Source organism: Phoxinus phoxinus, assembly GCF_949152265.1.
Source record: "Phoxinus phoxinus genome assembly, chromosome: 2".
Classification (NCBI taxonomy): Eukaryota; Metazoa; Chordata; class Actinopteri; order Cypriniformes; family Leuciscidae; genus Phoxinus; species Phoxinus phoxinus.
This window is the reverse complement of record NC_136877.1, coordinates 30436320-30458890: the sequence shown is the minus strand read 5'-3', so window position 1 is coordinate 30458890 and position 22571 is coordinate 30436320. Positions and strand designations below refer to the sequence as shown.

Below are 22571 nucleotides of genomic sequence, written 5' to 3'. Positions count from 1 at the left end.
GTATACAATACAATATCTTTACAGTATGTTACAAAGTTCTTTAAAAGGCATCCAGTGGTATATTTCTTCATTAAATAATAGTAATACATCATAATAGCTTTTATTTATAGGTGCCTTTCAAGGCACTCAAGGACACCTTGCAGCATTAAAGCAAGCCAGTAAAATACAAAGCTATGCAAAAATACAGACATACTGATCAAACAATACAATCAAACAATCAAGTCACTAAAAGCTATTCTAAACAGATACGTTTTAATCTGAGCTTTAAAGAGAGAAATGGAATCCAGCTGGCTAATGTGTAAAGAATTTCATAATTTTTTCGCTCCACAACTAAAAGCCCTGAACAAACTCAACTTGAAATTTGGAACTGTCAATAAATCTGTAGAAGATAATCTCAAAGAACGTGAAGGAATATACAATTGAAGAAGAATTGAAGAATATCTCTGAGAGATAAAGAAAATAAATTAAAAGTGCTTTTAAAATAACAATATTTCCCTTTTACTTTTTGAATAATAAATAATAATAGAAAACTGCTAATAGTAATAATAATAATAATAATAAGTTTATTTTATATAGCGCCTTTCTCAAACCCAAGGTCGCTTTACATAGTTGGAAGGCAAGGAAACACAACAACAAACAACCAAAACAATACTACAAGACAGGTTATCTGGATGAAGCTATGAATTTGGTGTGGAGAAATGTTCAGTAAACAAAAAGGTCTTAAGATGTGCTTTAAAAACGGGAAGAGAAGGACAGTCACGAAGAGGTTGTGGGAGGCGGTTCCAGAGTTTGGGGCCCAAGGCACTGAAGGACCTGCCACCCAGGGTGGAAAGTCTGAAGCGGGGGATAGTCAAGAGATTTTGGTCAGAGGATCTGAGTGAGCGGTAAGGAGTGTAAGGGGTCAGGAGGTCGCGGATGTAGGGGGGAGCAAGGTTGTGGAGGGCTTTGAAGGTGAGTAGTAGGACTTTGTATTTGATCCGGGATGAAACTGGTAGCCAGTGGAGTTGGTGGAGAATGTGGGTGATGTGTGCTGATCGTCTGGTGTGGGTGAGGAGCCTGGCAGCCGAGTTTTGAATATATTGTAGCCTTTGAAGGGATTTAGCAGGGAGACCAAGGAAAAGTGAGTTGCAGTAGTCTAGACGGGACATAATGAAGGAGTTAATCAAAGTCTGTGCATCACTAACAGAGAGGAAGGGTTTGAGGCGAGCAATGTTACGGAGGTGAAAGAAGGCAGTCTTAGTGAGTGATTTGATATGAGGATCAAAGCTAAGGGTGGAGTCAAGTAAAATGCCAAGGTTTTTAACAACGGGGGTAGAATGGACAGGTGAACCATCAATGTTAAGAGTGAAACTGGGAGATTTGGAGAGGATGCTTTTAGGGCCAATCAGCAGAATTTCGGTTTTATCTGTATTGAGTTTGAGAAAATTGTTTTGCATCCATAGTTTTAAATCAGAAAGGCAGTCAGTGAGGGAGCGTGGTGGAAGGTCAGGGGCAGAGGGAGTGGTTAAATAGAGTTGGATGTCATCTGCATAACAGTGGAAGTTAAGACCGTGGCTGCGTATAATCTGGCCAATAGGCAGGATGTATATGAGAAAGAGGAGGGGCCCAAGTACAGAACCCTGGGGGACACCACGAGTGACAGGGGACATGGAAGACTGATGTGGACCAAGTGTTACAAACTGCTTTCTGTTTGAGAGGTATGCCTGGAACCAATTGAGGGCTGTGCCAGAAACACCAATAGCAGACAGACGGGCTATTAGAACATTGTGGTTGATGGTATCGAAAGCAGCACTAAGGTCAAGGAGGATGAGAATGTTAAGTGAACCAGAATCAGCAGACAGAAGGAGGTCATTAGTTATACGTAGAAGGGCAGTCTCTGTGCTGTGACATGAACGGAAGCCAGATTGAAAAGGCTCATATAGGTCATGGTGATTGAGAAAAGTGTGTAGTTGTGAGGCCACCACTCTTTCCAATACCTTGGCCAGGAAGGGGAGGTTGGAGATAGGGCGGTAGTTTACTAGTGATGTAGGGTCGCAGTTCGGTTTTTTGAGGATGGGTGTGACTGCAGCAGTTTTAAGGGCAGCAGGCACAACACCAGAGTTGAGGCAGGTGTTTACAATCAATGCAATGGGTTCAGATAAGGATGTGATGCAGGCTTTAAGTAGAGGGGTGGGGGCAGGGTCAAGCTGACACGATGTAGAGTTGGACTTATTAATAATGTCAGTGATAGTGAGGGAGTCTATAGCGGTGAAATGGGAGAGCTGAGGGCCCAGAGAGGGAGGAGAAGCAGAGAGAGTGATAGCATTTGGGTTGAAACAGTGGTAGATTTGGCTAATTTTGTCATCAAAGAAGTGTAAGAAGGCCTGGCACTGCTCAGGGGTCTTAGGACAGGCAGTGACAGGGGGTTTGAGGAGTTTGTCCAGGGTCCTGAACAGGGTTTTAGGCCTGGACATGGAGGAGGTTATGAGTGATGAGTAATAGTTTGAGCGGGCAGCATTGAGGGCATCCCTATATGCCTGAGTATGTTCGGTGTAAAGCATGGAGTGAATTGTAAGGCCAGTTTTCTTATATAACCGTTCAAGACGCCGGCCAGCGGCCTTAAGTTGCCTGAGCTCAGGGGTGAACCAGGGACATGTACGGTTTGCTGGTACAAGCCTAGTCCTGACAGGGGCTAAGCTATCAAGCAGGCTGGTCAGGGTGCCATTGTACATAGCAACCAAGTCATCCGCGGACAAGAGCTCGTCAAGGTCGCAAAGTGGTGAGGCCTGTATAGAGGCAGAAAACATGCTGTGGTCTATTGACCTGATGTTACGACATGTAATATTTGTTTTCTCTGAGGAGGGAGGAGGGGTAATCATATGGAAATGTTAGCCAACCAGGCTCACAACACAACCCAGTCCGTAATGTAATCAACGCAGTTTAGTACGCTAACCACTGAACAGACTGGGGACAACAACGAGGCAAGCGGGTAAAAACACACTCACCTCTGCAGCAGTCACTGTGAAGGGAGAGAGGAAGAGAGCTCATGCAGGGGAAGAGCAGGCGTGCCGGGCAGTGGCAGACAGAACTGGAGGAGCAAAGTTTGTAGCAAAGTTTGTAGCATTAATCCACGGATTGATACAACGGCAGCGATGCTCCAGCGACAGAACAGGAAAGTTCGGCAGACACCAGGAGGAGATGCGGTAATCCACTAGATTTCGGGGGTAAATGACACATAGAAGGAATCCAGCGATAGCAAGGAAGGAGAGACACCCGGTGAGCAGCGGCAGACAGACACGCACAGCGTTCACTCAGACCGGGATCAAACTGTGACTGATAGCGCTGATGCTGATGCATCACTAGTGCAAAGACGCATCTAATAGTGAAGCCTCATTAACTTTAGGTGTCAGTGTATTGCAAGAGACCATATCAGGAAGTACAACATAAACAAAGATTACTGAAGCAACTTGGAATAGCAATGCCCTCCATTTGTAAAGGTACTGCATACTGCACCATACTGCATGCTTTAACCTTGATTTTTCACCTATGTGTTTGCATTTCAGACAGCTGCAGGATCATGAGAGGGTGAAGAATTGTGAGGTTGAAGATCTGCTGGCTCGTGTGAGTGCGCTGGAGGTGGAGAAAAAGACTATGCTGCTAGACAAAACCAACCTTAACACAGATATCAAACACTTGGAAACAGAGCTACAGCTTTCACAGCAAGCTAACAGGTGGACATGCACATACAAATGCAAACAAGCAGAAGATATTTTTAATATCTGCAGATTTCTTTCTTGCGTTTGTGTCTCTCTCACTCTCTCTATGGTGTATATGTGTGGGTGAAGTGTGTATGGAAGAGACTCGTTTTTGCAATATTCTCAAAGGCTTGTGTGCTCCAGTCAGGGCCAGAGTGTTTATTCTGGGTAATGTTGGATGGATGGATTGAGATCAACTAACAATGGTTTGAGACCAAAACTCTGCATTTGTATAGAGATGCACTCTCGGGCCTTTGTCAATATGGGGGAAAAAACTGCTCAGGAAAATATTGTGAAACATTACATCTTAGTAGTCTCTGAGATTTGATGTTTCTGACTTCAAGAGCATGTTTAGCTGGGAGGAGGCAGATCCGGATGAGTAATAGGCCATAGAAGCAGAGACAGATTATTTTGGCCAGAGGGCTGCAGAAACAGAAGGAGAACTGACAGGAAGTGTAATAGCAGCAGCTGTGTTAGAGGAGAGATGAGAAAGAAACTCTAAATCAAGCAAACAACGAATACCAATAAACTCTGATGCAGGGGAACTGCTTGCTGAAACATTTAGACCACTCAGTTGGCAGCTTATAAAGGCGAGGATAAGGAATACATTTAAATGGCAGAAATGAATGAGAGACCTTGCATGGGAGGAGAGGCTGAGATGATGTAAATGCGCAGCGTTCATTATAATAATTACCCCTCCCTTTTTTTAACAAATTGTGACATGAAACATACATTTTTAATTTTGGTTATGTACTTCTGTTCAAACGTTTGGGATCTGTAAGATTTTTTTATGTTTTTAAATAAGTATTTTATGCTTACCAAGGCTGCAGTTAAACATTAATATTGTGAAATATTGTTCCAATTTAAAATAACAGTTTTATTTTATTTTAATATGTTTAAAATGTAATTCCTGTGAGGGCAACATTTTATTTTCAGCAGCCATTACTCTGGTCTTCTGAAATCATTCTAATATGATGGTTTGCTGTTCAAGAAACATTTATTATTATTGGCAGTATTGAAAATGGTTATGCTGCTTAATATTTTTGTGGAAACTGTGAGTTTCTTTTTCAGGATTTTTTTAAGAATAGCAAGTTTAAAAAAAACTGCATTTATTTGAACAAGAAACATTTGGTAACATTATAAATCTCTTATGATATATTTAATGCATCCTTAAAAAAATAAACATAAATAGCTATGCTAGTGAAACATGGAATAGAATATCATCATGAATTACAGAATATGTTAGTATTTGGTTGTCGCACTATAGCTTTAATAATCGCAGGACTCAAGCTACAATCCAGAACTTTTGTACCAAGGCGTTTACAAGGTCATTGTCACAAATATATATATATTTTTATTTTTATTTACATTTTATTAGTGACCTAGAAATAGTGCAGAATCTTTGATATCTCTTCTTAATTTGATGTCCTAATTGTTTTCTTTTATATTTGTAAAAGTCCTCAAACTTTTTTTAAATTAGATTTTCAGTTGGTCTCAGACCCAACTGCTTTCTATATTTTAAACTTGCATAAATGCTGACATGTTTAAGGTTTTTAATTAAGATTTTCTTTCATGTCTCATGCTCTTACTCTCTCTCCCTCCTTAGGAAGGCTCAGAGACGGACAAGTGTCCTGAAGCAACAGATTGAAGACTCTTTAGAGAAAGAGCTCATCGCTCATCAGTACCTTGCCAATATCGTCACACTGGCAGAGAAAACCAGCCATGAAAGAGACCAGCTCATGCACATGGTACTTCTACAGAACTCACACACATGCTGTGTGTGAGCTGCTATCTATTTACATCAACATATGTTTTGATCTCTGGTTCTTGTTTGTTCTGATCTGTGCTCTCCAGCAGCAGCTCAATCAAACAGAGAATTTCTTCACCGGTCTTGACATCTTAGGAATTGTAGTGATAGATTGCGGATGATTCGTTAAATATGGCTAAAAAGTGTTGCTTTTTGAGAATCACCAACATTGCTGAGGAGAGAAAATGATTCATAAGACGGTTACAGTTGTGCTTTTCATAAATGTACCAGTTGGAAATTGTCATCCACAAGGACAGTTCGTATAAGTTTTATTTTTATTGTTAAATAAATGAAAAAATATTAGAATAATTACTGTTCTAGTAATTCAGAAGGAGGTTATTATTGCTCCTCTACCAATAAAAAGGGACTTAAAATCCCAGTGAACCGGTTGTTGTAACCGACTTTACTTCAGTGTTGTGTGAGATATTATAGATATCTATTATAGATTATAGATATTATATATATATATAAGTGAAACTATTGAATATTGAATAGAGGGCAGGGTTTTACTTTAGCGCACCTCGTCTCCATCCCTCACTCATAGCAGACTGTCAGTTGGAGGGGGGGAGTGGTTACCCAAGCCGTCAAACTAACGTCACCAGAGAAGAAACGCCATTCCAACCGCCATTTTTTTCTGTGTATTAACTTGCATAGACTAATTGTTTACCTCAATACTAGTAATGTGCGCTAAAAAAGTAAATAAGGTCAATTCTGATTTCATGATGACTTTAATGACTGTATACATGACAGGATGTAGTGACAGTAGTGTACAGGAGATCAGGTAGGAAAAGCATGCTAATATGAATTAAGTGTGACCCAGTTCCCCCAGTTCACACTATATCACGTCACAAATGCACTACTTCTCGTAGTTTGTTAACATACAAAGCATGTTTTAGCCAAGGACACACCGTATTTCCTGAATTCATCTGCCTTAGGAGTTTACATTCAAACCCTCCGTTGAATATTTCCACAGCAGTTTTTGTTTTTAAGGCAGAGCCTCAAGCTAAGGGATGATGAAAGTTTTATACTCCTCTTTTTACAGCAAGTGAGCCTCACTGCTGCTCGGGGAAATGTTTGTACTCAACAGAATGTTCTTACCCATAAGTCTAGTCAAACTTTTGAAGATTTGCTCTGTTGCTCTTGCTTTGCTATTTTCACTTTTATCAAAGTAACTGGCACTTCTCTCTCTCTCTCTCTTTCCCGTCTCTTTTCCCTGAAACTTCTCTTCAATGATGTCTATCTTGTCAATGTCCCTCCTCTTCCTCTGTCTGCCTCCCTGTAGCTGTGTAACCCTTCCTGTTCCCTCTCTTCATCCTCAGGCTTCATCTCTAGAGAAAGACAAGGAGGGCGTCCTCACCCGCATCATAGAAAGCACTGTCAGCCTGGGAAAGCTGCAGGAAAAAGTAAAGGTGAGGCCTGCAATTTACATACTGCAAGGGAAGTGAATTTGCCTTGCTTGAAAGGCGTTGTGTCCTTAAAATGAGCTTCAGATTCTGGATAGAAATTAGAGTTGTTCTCAACCAGGGGGCTTCAGGAAACATCCAAGGAGGCCTCAAGATGGCTTAAATTGGTTTAAACACAAGACAATATAAGCATTCAAATAACCCAAAGCAACTAGCAAGCAAGCACATTTATTTATATAGCACAATTCATGCACAAAGAATATAAAATATTATAAATGATATAATATTATTATAGAAATATAAATTATATTTAAAAACATCAAAACAAATGAAAACATCATAATACAAGATACAAAAGAATACATAAGATTAAAAATGGGATAAAAACATAAGACGCTATAAGGTTGAACAGTGTGGTTAAGTTTAAGTGATCAGTCATAAGCACGTGAAAAAAGGAATGTTTTTAACCTAGATTTAAAAAATCGCTACATCTAAGATCTTCTGGTAGTTTATTCCAGTTGTGTACAGCTGCTAAACGCAGCTTCTCCATGTTTATTTTGAACTCTGGGCTCAACTAACTGACCTGTGTTCATCATAGATCTGAGAGCCCTGCTCGGTTTATATTTTTCAAACATATCAGAAATATAATCAGCTCCTAAACCATTCATCGACTTCTAGACTAAAAGCACCACTTTGAAATCTATTCTGTAACTGACTGGAAGCCAATGCAAATTTTAAGAACCGGAGTGATGTGCTCTGTTCTCTTAGTCCTGGTTAACATTCTAGCAGCAGCATTCTGAATAAGGGAGATTTTTCGGGAGTCCAGTTAATAGCCATTACAGTATGCAGCCATTACAGTAGTCAACGCTACTAGAAATAAAAGCATGGATGAGCTTCTCTTGGTCTTTTTGAGACACCAAGCCTTTGATTCTAGATATATTTTTTAAATGATAGAATGCTGTTTTGATGACCGTTTTGATATGACTATTAAATGTGAGATCTGAGTCTATCAGAACAACAAGATTACTTACTTGATCCCTGGTTTTAAGTGCCCATGAATCCAGCTCTTTACTAATACCGGTACTTGTTCTTTCATTTTTGTTGCCAAACACAATAATCTCAGTTTTATCTTGGTTTAGTTGTAGAACATTTTTATTCATCCAGGTTTTTATGTGCTCTATACAGTGACACAAAGAGTCTATTGAGCTGTTACCATTCGATTCAAAAGCCATATAAATTTGAGTATCATCGGCATAACTATGGTAATTAATGTTGTTGTTCTGTAGAATTTGGCCTAGAGGTAGCATATAGAGATTGAACAGAAGCGATAACTGATCCCCGTGAACCCACATGTCATAGCCACAGATTCATAATTACCAGTGGTGACAAAGTAACTCCACCCATCTAGGTATGATCTGAACCAATCACGTACTGTATTTAACCAATCCCGGAGTATTTAAAAAAAAAAAAAAATTATGAATAATATTTCTTATTTTAATTAACTTCCTCAACAACAGAGATCCCACTGTTTGAAAAACATGGGTATAATGCAGCTTAGTTTAAAAAATATGATTTATTGACCTGGAAAAGTCATTTCAATTAATTGATAAAATTGTATAACTCCATGGGCATTTGTATAATGAATATAGTAATACCAAGCTCTAAAATATCTTTAAAACTGTGAAAGAATATATATTTTAAATGATCCATTAATACACAAACAACTTCATGGGGTGAGTACACTCACACACCAAGGTTTAGGGCCAGGAGTTAGTTTTAGCATTGATGGCTTTGCCTTAACACACTTATAAAACATTCAACACAGAGACAGAGAGAGTCTAAGACAGACAGAGAAAATGCTGACACACACACACACACACACACACACACCCTAATTTAATGACCTTGCCCATTTGACATATCCAATGAGAGAGGTCAATCCAGACACACACAAGCCCCCCACACTCAGCAGGTCTATAATTAACATTTCAAATGGAGTGTTATTTTAGTTGCAGAGTGAATGTTTCTCCCTCTCTTTTAACTGCGCTTCAGTTCAGATGCTGCCTGTATCGGTGTGGATGGAGTAATTGGACAGCAATGAAATGAAAGTGTTAGTCTATATTTTTCTTATTTCCCTTGAGTGAGATCCACTCCCTGTTTGTTTCTGCGGCGATGGACAAAACAGTTCAAAATTGTTGTTTTTCAGCTATAAGCCAAAGGTGAATTTTATGCTGTACACTTGTGGATAGTGCCTATGATGTATGAGCTATACACAAAAAAATTCGAGCAGAGACTGTTGTGTGGTTATTGGCAGCAGAATGAATAAGCAGATAAATATTTAATTTGTAAACATTTACAGTGGACAAGAGGATGTCTAGAACTTTGTGAATAACTGGCGTAAATGTGTGCAGCTTTCTGAACTAGAGTCTGAAATTTTCGTATGCGTTTTTTCATATTCGTCATTCAGTGGCTCTGAATTGTCAAAACACTCCTGTAAAAATGCTTGCTACGGATGCAAACAATGCAGAAAATCGAACCTGATCCAAAAAATGTTTTATGACAGTCAGTGTGTAAACGTGAGTGACACAACGTGAGTCACTCACGTTGTGACTCACGTTGTGACTCAACGTATTTATTTTTTAACGTGCAAGAATTTTGGACGAGAATTGTGCGAGGACCTTTAGAAGTTATGCACACATGGTTTCTGTCTGGGTTTGGCTATGCAGTATAATTTACTGCCACATTAAAGCTGTTTATGTATGCCATTGATTTATGAGAATGCATGTGAATATTCTGTAAAGCATTTTTCACTGGCAGCAAGTGGTGCGGCAAAACAAAATTGCTCCCATTGTAATAGGCAAAGCTGTTAACACTAAGCATTGCATTGTTATAGTATTGTTGTGTCAAGTTTCACTGCTCCCTTACAGTGAAGATGCAATGTAACACTCTAGCAGTTGGGAAGAAAACTGTGTGTGTGACTTCTGCATTCTAAATCAGAAAATGAATGCAAGTATTTTTATTCTGCAACTGAATGCATGTCTGCCTGTGCTGTGATTGTTTGTGGACTGTTATTAGTTTTAAAGTCACTGTGCAGTCCACTGAGCTGTGATATTGCATGGATTAGATTATTTTCTTCACCACTGGCTGGTCTTATCACAGATGAACAGAATGACAGTCCTTACATCTCTCCTGAAGTGCTGTTTTTCCCTATCTTTTTTCATATTTTTATTCTCTTTTCCATGCCTCTTTTCCAGAATCAAGGATTCAACAGCCCCATAGTATAATATGATATAATGACTGTTTGTATAACAATACAATAAAAAGTCATATATATTTATTTATCTGCAGAACCTTCTCCCTTAGCAAAGTCGTGATAGCAGTGTGTTGTAAAACTTCCCGAAGCCTCTCAGGGTGTCACTGTTTTAATGAGAAAATGTTGCTTGAGAAAATTCTTGACACTGCCCAGAGTTAGAGAAAGTTACTGCAGAGTCAGTAGAGCTAGAGCGAGCATGTGTAAAATGCTAGCAGCAGAGTAAAGTTGGTTAAAGTTGTCAGGAATAAATTAATAATGAAACTTAGCTACCCCAGCAAAGCAGACAAAGTGAGGAAAAATTAAGAGACAAAAAGGAATTTGGCCAAACTTCTCAGAGCCTCTTCTTTTTTCACACAAACTCCACAGCTATTAGCCAACACTGTCAGCGCTGAAGCCGCGCCCTGTCCCGCCAGACACGGATAAGTTTCACCTCTCTCCCGGTTCTGGAAAATAGCCCACAAACAACACAAAATGGATGCAAACAGCACAGATGCGATGTAAATTAATCACGACCCTGCGTTCTGGCCAAAACACCTGTCAGACAAAGAGCGCTGTGAGCTTGTTGGGAGAGAGAGAGAGAGAGAGAGAGAGAGAGTTCATTTATTGTAAAATAAATTGTAACTTTCTTACAATTTTTTTGTTGAAGTATTGTAAAATTGATTGTATTACATTACGATTTGACATAGTTTATTTACAAATGTAGAAAAAAAGGTTGAGTGTTTTTAGAAAGAGACAGCAAAAACAAGGTTACAAAGGTAAAAAGGTGCATAGTTGGTGTGGGGCCCCATACCTGGACTTGCTTAAGGGCCCCCAAACATCTAAATCTGCCCCTGTGTTTTCTACAATTAAATTGATTTAAGAGAAGCCTTTGTGGACCTTACAGGAATAGTTTTTCAAAGCAATTATTCACTCACCCTCATTTTGTTCCAAATCTATGTCAAATTAGTAAATTGTTAAGACCTTTGCTGCTCACTCTGTTCAATAGAAAATTAACAATGAATGAAGAAAGCTCCAAAAAAGTAACCAATAGTAAAAGTAGTCCACATACAGTCGTGATGTCCATACAGAGTGAATCGTTCTTTTGAGTCAGATCTTTTCAGTGAGTCAGTTGATGAAGTTCTCAGAACTGTTTTGAATGATTAATTCACAAATCAGACCTCATCCAGTTGACTCTCTGACTCAATGACCCGCTCACAGCAGCTAACAGCCCACTGGACGGTAAGATTATCAGTGAATAACAAGATATGTTTCAATCTGTTCACCACAAAAAGCTGTTTTACGGCTTCAGATGACTTGGATTATTATGCACTTTTTAATTTATCCACAAGTATGGACTACGTTTATGATACTTTTATGGTGTCTTTGAAGCTTGAAAGCCTCAGTCCCCATGGAGACTAATAGCATGGAAGAGAATAACCAGTACAATTCACCTTTTGTGTTTCATTAGAGAAATACAATCACAGGTTTGGAATGACATGAGGGTGAGCAAATAATGACATAATCTTTTTTTTTGTGAACTATCCCTTTAATAATTAAGTGTATGTTTTTCAGACCCCTATGATTGTCTGTCTCACTTCTTGTACTTTTTTGTTTTTATTTTCTCTTTGGAAATTTTTCCACTTTCTCTATCCATTACACCATTTTTCTTTCCACCCTTTTGTGTTCTCTTCCTCTTCCACTCTCATCTCTCTCTATATATCTCTCATCCACTCTCTGTCTCTCTATCTCCATCCGTCTCCTGTTGGCTAATTAGACAGAACAGATGCTAGACTCACGCTGAGTAAATACATGCAGAAGACAACGAATCGCTGCCTCACAGAGAAGCACAAGTTGGTGAAAGAAAGTGTGATCAAGCAACTAGAACACAAAACATGAAAAAACGTAGTAAGACCCATTACATATAGACATAAGCAGTATGTGAGCAAAGCAGCAGCACAACTGCAACAGCAGCTGCTTTCACACTGACAGCGTAAATAAAATCAAAATTTTGTATATTTATTTTAATTATGGACATGTTCATTGATTATTTGAAGTTGAGCAAAGCTTTTAAAGTAAAGGCTAGAGCAATACAAGAAAACTAGCTTTTTTTAGGGTAAAGTGCATATATTTATAGTAGAAAATCTGTATCCTGAGAGTGGTTTCTGTGCCTGTGTTTGTATACGTATTTGTGAGCTACAGTGCTAGTCAGGACAAGTGTTCTGGCGTGGTTCCTTCCCAAGGGTCAGAACGGCATTCTCCTTACTGCCCAGCTAAACAAACTGCCATACGCTTCTGTTCTTACGTTTCTGCTCTAGACACACACACACACACACACACACACACACACACACACACACACACACACACACACACACACACACACACACACACACACACACACACACACACACACACACACACACACACACACACACACACACACACACACACAAAAGCATGAGATATGTGTGGTCATTCATATCATGTGGTCTATTTGTGTCTCTGTAGGACCACAGGCAATGGTAGTTAATCCAGCTGAGAAATATACAGGTATATATATTTGCTTTCACATATGTCCTGCATAGGTATGATGTATGAGGTTTCTATAATTCTCTTGCACAGGTTGCTGAATAATGGATGAGCTGTTGGTGATTTATGGGTCATGAGCAGGCCAATCTGTAGATTTTTTTTTAATTTTCATCACTATTGCTTGGGGAAAATCTGTTGAATTAAAATTTATTGCAACATGGTAATTGGTGATTAAGTGCCTCTGATGTCCCTCTAAAATCCTCATGGCCTCCACAATCACCAGATCTCAAATTGCCGAAAATCTGCAGCAACTGCATGATGCTATTATGTCAATATGGACCAACATTTCTGAAGAATGTTTCCAGCACCTTGTTGATTCTAGGACACAAAGAATTAAGGCAGTTCTGAAGGAAAGTGTTAAGAAAAGTTAACATGCTTCCTTCATTCCATCCTGATGCAAGCTGTCTCTATAGTAACAGCAGGAGCACAGGAGATTGGCTGACTTGAGTCTTAATAGCTCCTGAGAGCTCTGACAGTGTGTGCAAAGCTACAGGCGGTTTTGCTTCGGTATTGTGTGTGTCTCTGTGTGCCTGAGAACAGATGCAAGTAATCACTTATTTTCTTGTCATTTGGAAAATAAATAAAATATGGCCCTATAGTGAAATCAGACAGCAATTAAAAATTGAAGCCTTAAACACAATCAAAGAGGTAGTGAAATAAAGTAAGAAAGAAAGAGGCGAAAAGAGGGCCATTGCAGTTGCTGGCATTGTGTTCTTTAGGGTTATTTTTGAGTCTCTCGCTCTCTCCTGTGCTCTCTCAGGGTGAAGTGATGTGATAGATTGCATGAGATGGTGTGCGTGATCTTTTAAGAAAATAGAAGAGCTTCACGCATGGGCTACAGAGGAGAAAAGTGCTTGTGTGGTAGTGTGTTCCAGCATATGAATGGCTGTAAGAGTCATTTATATTTTACTTATTCTGACTGCATCTTTTCAAGTGATATCATCCAGTGATAAATCTTGTTCAGTATTTTAGGGATTTCATGTAAAAATGAAAAAAATATTTGAAGGAATAGGTCATTTTAAATTATTTAAAAAATATGTTATATATTCATTTATACAGTTAATTATTTTAAATACATGTATACTTTTAAATATAAAAAAATATTTTATTAATAAATCAATTAATATTATTAAACCATAAAACCTGTTTCAATGTTTTCAATAATAAAAAGTATAAAAAGTTGAATGCAATTTTTAATTCTGAACATTTGATTTCCATTTTAAAAACAGAAAACTGTCTAGTCTTGAAATCGCAGGGGACCCAATAATCGTTACCACCTTTCACCCATCAGCTTTCAGCCCTGCTCACAAGGCCCCTTGGGAAGTTAGTTTGTAACAATGACAATCTCAATAAACCATATCATTCTCTTTCACTGCTCCAACATCTAAACACATGCAATTATGCGAAATAGTTGTGTGGAGTTCCTTGCACAGTCAAAAACTGTGTGGACTGCAAGATGCAGCGCTTGTGACGTGAAAAGGGATCAATGAATTAAACCTGACATGTGGCTAGAGTTTGTTGTCTGTCTGTATTGTCAAAGGGAGAATGTGTTTGGTCCTCTTCTCAAATCACAAAGGCCCATGATGACGTGTGGTCAGACAGTTTTATGGATATTTGGCCAGATCTGTAGACACATCCACTTTGTATAAATTAGGCTGCTTAGTAGGGCTTAGCACACCTCTTTTTACAGCTGCAACACACACACACACACACACACACACACACACACACACACACACACACACTCACACACTTTCGATCACTGATAACCCTCACTCCATTGCTACTAATTAAGATTTCAGATTCAGATTTGACTGTAGTAGAAGAGCAGTGTGACTAAGACTTCAGGCGCTGTGTCTGTGCGTGTGTGCGTGTGTGCGTGTGTGCGTGTGTGCGTGTGTGTGTGTGTGCGTGTGTGCGTGTGCGTGTGCGTGTGTGTGTGTGTGTGTGTGTGTGTGTGTGTGTGTGTGTGTGTGTGTGTGTGTGTGTGTGTGTGTGTGTGTGTGTGTGTGTGTGTGTGTGTGACGAACAGAGGAACAGAGCTGTATCTACTAAAGCGGATTCCAAAACATAAATATTTTTGAAGCAAAGACAATGAAGAATTCATAAAGAACTAGAAATGGATAATTGTATGGATGGTTGAATTAATGTGAGAGATGAGGAGGTGGGTGAAAGAGAAGAAGAAACAAGTCTGAAAAGGAGGGATGTGAAAGTTCCCACAAGAGGAGAGAATATTGTATATAAATTATTCACAGGTTATTAAAATTCATGCAGCACATTTGCCTGAAAAGGCAGTAAAAAAAAAAAAGATGTTGAATATTTGATTGTGTGTATAAATACAGTCCTAAATGGAATTTTGTAATGATGTGGGGTGTTTTTAGATAACAGGATGGCCATTCTTCCCTGAAGAGAATGTGGTGTGCGCTGATAAGGAGGTGGTTTGATTCTCGATTGCTCATAAATACATTCTCATGGCTGAGTTCAAATAAATTGTTGTTAAACCAACCATAGTTCATGCAAATTTTCTTATTGTTTTCATTATAGCACATTGATGTTCTCTGAAGCATGTTCTCTGAAATTATTTGTTGGCTAGCAGAGAGCTTGAAAACAGCTCTGGTTTTGATTCAATACAAACCCAAGGTGCTGTCTATTGTTGTAGTATTGACCGAGTAAGCTGTGTGTGGCAGAATTCAAAGTCTGTCTCTAGCTCAAGTTCAGAATGATGAATGACTCTCATTGGAACTCAAGGTGAAGGCCCTGTAAAGAACCTGCAGGGAGAAGAAACACTGGGCTTGAGTGAAGGGTTACAGCTTGGCCAGGAAGTGAGAAACACCATTTAAATTTGTGTCATGATCTCAAAGGGACGTTTTCACATTCTGATGTCAGTGAGAGAGAAAACTAATATTGTAGTGTAAGATTGGTTATGATTTCCAACTAACGATTATTTATCCGGCTTCGGGTTATAGATCTTCTTCGTGTCAGCCCAATTTTATTTTTATTTAATTTAATTCTCAAAACACACTATTCCACATCCTCCCCAATGATGTCCTTCAAACAAACGTGCTAATTGAATGCTATGAAAACGCATATATAGTGAATATATCGATGCTATATTATATGAATCTATGCTATATTATATGAGTTGTAAAGCAAAATGACAGTTTAAATCTCTACATTAAAAATGTAGATAATAATAAAGATAATAAAGAGAAACACAAACTCCGTGTTAACAGATTAGAGGGATGTTCTGCAGGAACACACGCATTCACTCTGTAAATGTAAGAAACGTCTTACATCTATATTCAATCGCATGCTCACATAAAATACTTGAATTACATGTAGACTTTTAAACCTACGTTTAATGTCCAACAGCAGAATATTTTTACGCTGAAAAAATATCTATCACACGCATCTGTCAAAGCACCTGACAGGGCAAGCTGCGTTAAACATTGCGCTTATGCATTAGCTTGAAGCTTAAACTATAGATTTCTCATGTTTTGGGCAGCTTGGATTACGCACCTATCCGGCAGCAGCTCACTGTTTCCTCCACTATTTTTAGATGCATTTTATCCATAAAAATGCGTTATTCAGTCAGTGCTGTAATTTGACTCCACTGGCAGAAGTTTTTCATTCATGCAACATTCGTTGTCAATGATTTTCATTATCGATTATTATCGATTTTATTTATTATTATTATTATTATTTTTTTGATTAGTTGTTGCAGCCCTAGTCCTGATGTAAAAACATGGCATACTCCAGGTATTTTTTAACAGATGGACAGAACAACAGCATGGGTCAAATCTCTTTATTAAAAGGTCACCCTCATACCTCATCGGTTACCCACCCCTTCACTTTGTAATACCTACAGTAGAAGTCTTTAACCAGACAGACTATTCCAGTCTTATTAACCTGTAACAGTGCAGCTCATGGAGCCTTTTCATTGATAATCAGGGCGCGCAGTTTATTTCACAGCGATGAGAATCAACCACAATAAAACTTTATTCTTTATGGCCTATCCGCTCTGCCTGGCTGTACACATAAAGTCCATCTTCTCCGCTTTGATAAACTCCCACTCATGCATCATCATCTGATCAGCATGGATAACTTTCTTAGGTCAGCTTTTTTTACTTCAAAATGAGCTTGAAGGGTGTGTGCAGAAGCTATGCTAAGCTAATAGTGTTTCGTCCAGACTGACCTTCCTTTTTAATGCTTGACTTATCCTCTTATCACAGCTGCATGTACTCATCCTTTCAAAGCAAGAAGGTACATATAGCATTTGATTTGCAACGAGGACATTCAGATGCCTAGAGCTTATTTTTATCTCCTCTCAATGTGGTGAGATGAAATAGCCTAATTTTCAGTTTCGTACCAGTCACCCCCGGTTAGAGCAGTCGCACATGCCCTGGCACAGACACTGGCAGAAGCCATAGACCAGACAGACTGTGAGACTGGATGGCACCAGACTCACGCACACAATCCCAAGAGTCACTCTCTGGATCACCAGCAAGTAGATGCCAAGTGGCAGCGAACCGAAGTAGAAAAAGCCCAACAGCCACACCAATACCCGCGGCACATGATTGCAGAACTTCGATAGTGCGTCTTGGTCCACCGCACCGCTGTTGGATGCTACGGAGACTGAGTCCAAACTGTGGTCGCCGTAGTAATCAGAGCTGCCATTTTGACTGGGCGAGCGCTGCTGATCCCGTTGCACCTCCATGATGGTGATGACCAGGCAGTTAGAGGAGTCGTGGGATGGGCTATCATTGGAGGACAAGCTCTTTGGCGTCAGCACTACCTCCTTACTGTGGTCCGAGCTCCAGGACTTGTCGCGCACGGCCAGACGGGACATGATGTTCGAGTCATCTGGCAGCCCGGCCACTTCGTACTCACTGACCTGCGTCTCGTGACGACAAAAAGGGCAGCTGATGGAGCTTGAGCCGTCCCCAATGTCCAGGATCTTATTGAGGCATCTGGCGCACACACGGTGCAGGCAGTCCAGAATCTTGGGCTTGCGGTTGTGTGCATTGTAGCGCTGGTAGCAGATTTTGCACTCCAACTCGTCGTTGGTGGTGCCATTGAGGCTGGTGTTAGTATTAATGCTGGCATTAGCAGAGCCCTCCTCTGGTCCAGCCCGAGCACATCTCATCGTGGCCTCATGCTCTAGGAAACAAGAACAGGATGTTAGCACAGAGTACGACAACATGCACTTATACAGCGATATACAGTATAAGGCAATTTTTATTTCAAGATGTAAGGTGAGAAGGTCTCTTGACTACAGATGCCACTAAATCAAATTTCAACACATTTATTGATGCTCTTGTTAATTTTGACTTTTCATCTGTTCAATAGTGATCTGTAAATTTATGAACATTTTTTTTGTCTTTTTGTTAATGGGGGATTTGTGGACACATTAATTCATATAGATTTATACAATACCAAATATTATTTATGTTTGAGGTTAAAAGTTAAAGTTAGAAAAGTTAAAGTAAGACCCCAAGGATAAGATGCCTACTAAATAATTTGGGCAGAATGTTCCCAGTGGTTCCCAGTGTTGTTGCTGGTGTTCTAATCTAATGATCTAATCTAGTAATTATCACAATTATCACCAAAACAAATGAAAAATTGTACGATTCATTATAACTAACTTGTCAAAATGCATACAGTTTTTGATTTAGAGTTGTACATTAATGGTACCTTTTAAAATTATATATATAATAAACAATGAAATCATATGTATTTTACATTTAGTATTTATCAAAAATACAAAAGTAATTTTACTCCAAGTAGGTCATCTTACCTCAGTAGTGGGGCAAGATAGCCCCCTTTCTTAAAAAAGGATTTTTAATTTTGTTCTGTAACACGGGGTTCGTACAGAGTTTTGAATGTTTGGAAAATGCTTGATTTTAACCATTATGTTTTCAAGGTTTGAAATGTGCTTGTATAAATAAAGTCTGATTGCTGCTTATAGATCTTCAACTTGCCAACCAACCGTGACATTGTTATCTTACACATGCCAATCTCATCTCTAAATATGTTACAGTTCAATAATAAATGCATACTATTCTTAAAGAGGGCAACTGCCCCCATCTTACCCTACTTAAAGTATTCCCAATTTTAATAGCAGTTTACCCAATGTTTATTATTAATTAATTCATATTAGATCTTTATTATTTTAGTTGTTTATTATATCACCATTCATTTCTAGCTGAAATGAGCTGTCATTAAAAATGAATGACATTGACAACAGTAAATAAATTTGTGGGTTTAGTCACAGTTGGTGATTTCATACAGGAAGAGGTTCCTACAGTGTGTTATGCAATCAAGCATTAGTGCATTGTTAGTGTCACTGTAATATACCAACACCCATGCTATTAAGTCTTCCTAGGAAAAGTCCTACTGTGCCACATGGATGTTTTCAATGTCTCATTTAGTCTGCAACTCTCCAAAGGCCTAATTAGGCTGCTTTGTTAATCGCTGTTTGTGAAATTAATTACGGAAAGAAATGTGGGATCGACGTAACAATTTTGCTTCATTGTCTTGGGGAGCCAATTGTTTTTGTTTCCCTAATGTCACCCAGCCGTTGTCATACTGAAGAAAGAGATGCCAGTTGTTAGGGGAATAAAATAGCGGGTGTTTGGGCAAAGAACATGCTCCTCCAACATACAAACCTCTATCTATTATTATTAATGACAACAATGCCTGTGCATATTTGTATTTCTGAGAGGAATATGTTTTGCTTTGCTAGATAGAAAAATATATCCAGCAGAGGCTGTCAATAGAAGCCCAATAAGGAAACTGGCTTGTAGGCTGTTTAGGGTTCAAACTGTATTAGCAGAGCCTATTCAAATTAGTCATTGTTTCCAGTCCATGCTTTGTTATTTGTTACAGTATCATATGGGTGTAACAATATATCGTGTCACAATATATCGCAATACAAAAATGCAACAATATAGTTTTAGTGTCAGTACTACATTAAACTACTATATACTGTATAATGTATAATAATGCAATGGGGGAATATGTGTGTGTCCTTATGCCAAATGTCTTCTGTTAACAGTAAAAAGTGGCCTACATTATTTTAAATGTATCTAGTCAGTGACAGAGTGCAAGCATATTCGTCTGAAAAAATGAGCCTATTCATTTATACCCACAATGTAATAACAAATTTACTGTTGATTAAAATGCTAAATTTTACGTTTACCTTTTACCATATGTCTTGGAGTATTGCAATAATATCGTATCGTCAGTTCAGTATCGTGATATGTATCGAATCGTGACATGAGGGTATCGTTCCACCGCCAGTATCATAATTTTTTCTGCATGTCAGTGTGATTCAAATAAAAACCTTCACACAAATTGAACTTTTATGAATATTTGCTAGAAATGAGTGTGAATGAGAAAGGCATTGATTGATGTAGTAATTGTAATGTACTGCAGTATTTGTGAATCCAATGTGTATTGGGGCATGAAAGCTTTTCTTTTTCCTCTGTTCTTTTCTCCCTCCTTCCCTTTCTCCTGGCAGTAATGACATATGGCGTTTTAACATGCTTTTCAGAGGACAGTTGTGTTCTGGTCTGAAAGGTCATCTTATTTTACATTTCAAATCTAATATAAGAAGCTCATTTGTAGCTTAAATGGACAAAAGCAATTTTGTCATTGTAATTGTATCTCACAAAAAGCATTGAAATGGTGGCCTAATGAATGTCATGAATATAAATTATAAATGTAACAGGGGCCATTTCATGTCACTCAGGAGAGCAACATGTTGATGTGTACTTGGCGCAGCAATCTTCCTGGAAAAATCTGTTAGTAGAAGGATGAGTTGGCAGAAGTTTAATCAGAATGTTGCTACAGTGTTTTTCTGAAACAAAATTGTACATTCAAAACAACACTATTAGTGTCGGAAAACTGAACTCTCTCAACAGACACCTTAAAGGGGTCATGAACTGAATTCTTCCTTGCTCTTAGGTTAAGAGTTCGTTATACTATTAAAAAATACCCTGTAAGACTCACAACTTCCTTGTTATTCCAAAAACGGCTTTTATTGAAACCAAGGCTAGAAAACGGCAGGATCTAAAAAAGTGGAGACTAATGACGTCACAGGGCAGCGAAAGACCGCCTTTGCAGAAGAATATCAATGCCTACGTCTACATCATCGCGTCTTTGGCCGCGCCCACTGGAGCGTTAGTGAATAGTGACATGAGAACGATAAAAGATTGACACAGGATCAATACCATTACCTTCCAATCGATCCTAATGCCAGGAAAGGTTTTTTTCTTTTTTTCTCAACATTGTGAATGTCTCAGCAGTGCATTGTTAGTATTCTGTACATTTCACTGTGGATTATTTGGTAATTTAGTCGTAGTTTCGACGCAGGCTTTGCAAACAGACTTTTACAATATGGATCTGCCAGCAACGGCACAAACATGTAAGTAACCATGTTTATTCCAATGTCTGATCTGTGATCAGTGATTTCTGATGTGTAATCAAGTTAAGACAGATAATCTTTCTCTCAAAATCGTTCAATACTGTTTATGCATCAGTAAAGTTTGTAAGTGCATCAGGAGTTTATTTAAATAACACTTGCCTGACTGCTCATGCTACTGCTAAAATGGACGTCAAGGTCACCTCAGTGATTTGGGAAAGCCTGTAAATGTACCAGTTTGCAACAATTATTAGTTAACACCAAGTTGTCAACACTTTGGAAAAAATAATGACAACATTTGGATATACCAAAAAACTTTTTCAGCAGCAAGCTCGACATCAGACTATTGCCATTCCCCCACATACTACGTCATCTCCCATAATTCTCTGCCTGGACTTATCAGCACTCATTGTTTTCAGCTGTGTCTCATTACCTTGTTTAACTCGCACTATAATTGGCTGGTTTTCACATTAATTTCCTGGAAGTCTTGTATGTGTCTCACTGCATTTCTTGCAGTGAGCTGATATAAAAAATTGGATGACTAGTAATTTCCTACTACTAAATTCAGAAAAAACAGAGATTCTAATTATTGGACAAAAAACTTCCACACGTAATAACCTAGAGTACTGTCTAACACTTGATGGCTGCTCTGTTAAGTCTTCGTCGTCGGTTAGGAACCTGGGTGTGCTCTTTGATACCAATCTTTCATTTGAAAGTCATGTGTCTAGTATCTGTAAAACCGCTTTCTTCCATCTTAAAAATATATCTAAATTACGTCATATGCTCTCAATGAATAATGCAGAACAATTAGTTCATGCGTTTATGACCTCAAGGCTAGATTATTGTAATGCTCTACTGGGTGGTTGCCCTGCACGCTTAATAAACAAACTACAGCTAGTTCAAAACGCAGCAGCTCGAGTTCTTACTAGAACCAGGAAGTATGACCATATTAGCCCTGTTCTGTCAACACTGCATTGGCTGCCTATTAAACATCGGATAAATTTTAAAATATTGCTGATCACTTACAAAGCACTAAATGGTTTAGCTCCGCAGTACTTGAGCGAGCTCTTAACGCATTATAGTCCTTCACGTCTACTGCGATCTCAAAATTCCGGTCAGTTAATAATACCTAGAATATCAAAATCGACTGCTGGCGGTAGATCCTTTTCCTATTTAGCACCAAAACTTTGGAACAGTCTTCCTACCATTGTCCGGGAAGCAGACACACTCTGTCAGTTCAAATCTAGACTAAAAACACATCTCTTCAGCCTAGCATACACATAACACATTATAGACTTATATAATTAGGCTGCATAGTTTA

At 38.7% G+C, this 22571-nt stretch overlaps 2 protein-coding genes across 2 annotated transcripts in view; one reads left to right on the top strand and one right to left on the bottom strand.

Moving 5' to 3' along the window:
- Positions 1–22571, top strand: part of cep89 (centrosomal protein 89) — a 114416-nt gene that overhangs the window by 49320 nt on the left and 42525 nt on the right. The window contains exons 16-18 of the mRNA XM_079592411.1: positions 3543–3710; positions 5341–5482; positions 6861–6950. Of these exons, the coding sequence (XP_079448537.1) occupies positions 3543–3710; positions 5341–5482; positions 6861–6950 (400 nt within the window). The remainder of the gene's footprint in view (positions 1–3542; positions 3711–5340; positions 5483–6860; positions 6951–22571) is intronic.
- The window catches only part of LOC307012455 (E3 ubiquitin-protein ligase RNF182), a 28454-nt gene continuing 22417 nt past the window's right edge, over positions 16535–22571 (bottom strand). Inside the window, exon 2 of the mRNA XM_079639128.1 lies at positions 16535–17985. Within this exon, the coding sequence (XP_079495254.1) occupies positions 17198–17971 (774 nt within the window). The 5' untranslated portion in view covers positions 17972–17985 and the 3' untranslated portion in view covers positions 16535–17197. The remainder of the gene's footprint in view (positions 17986–22571) is intronic.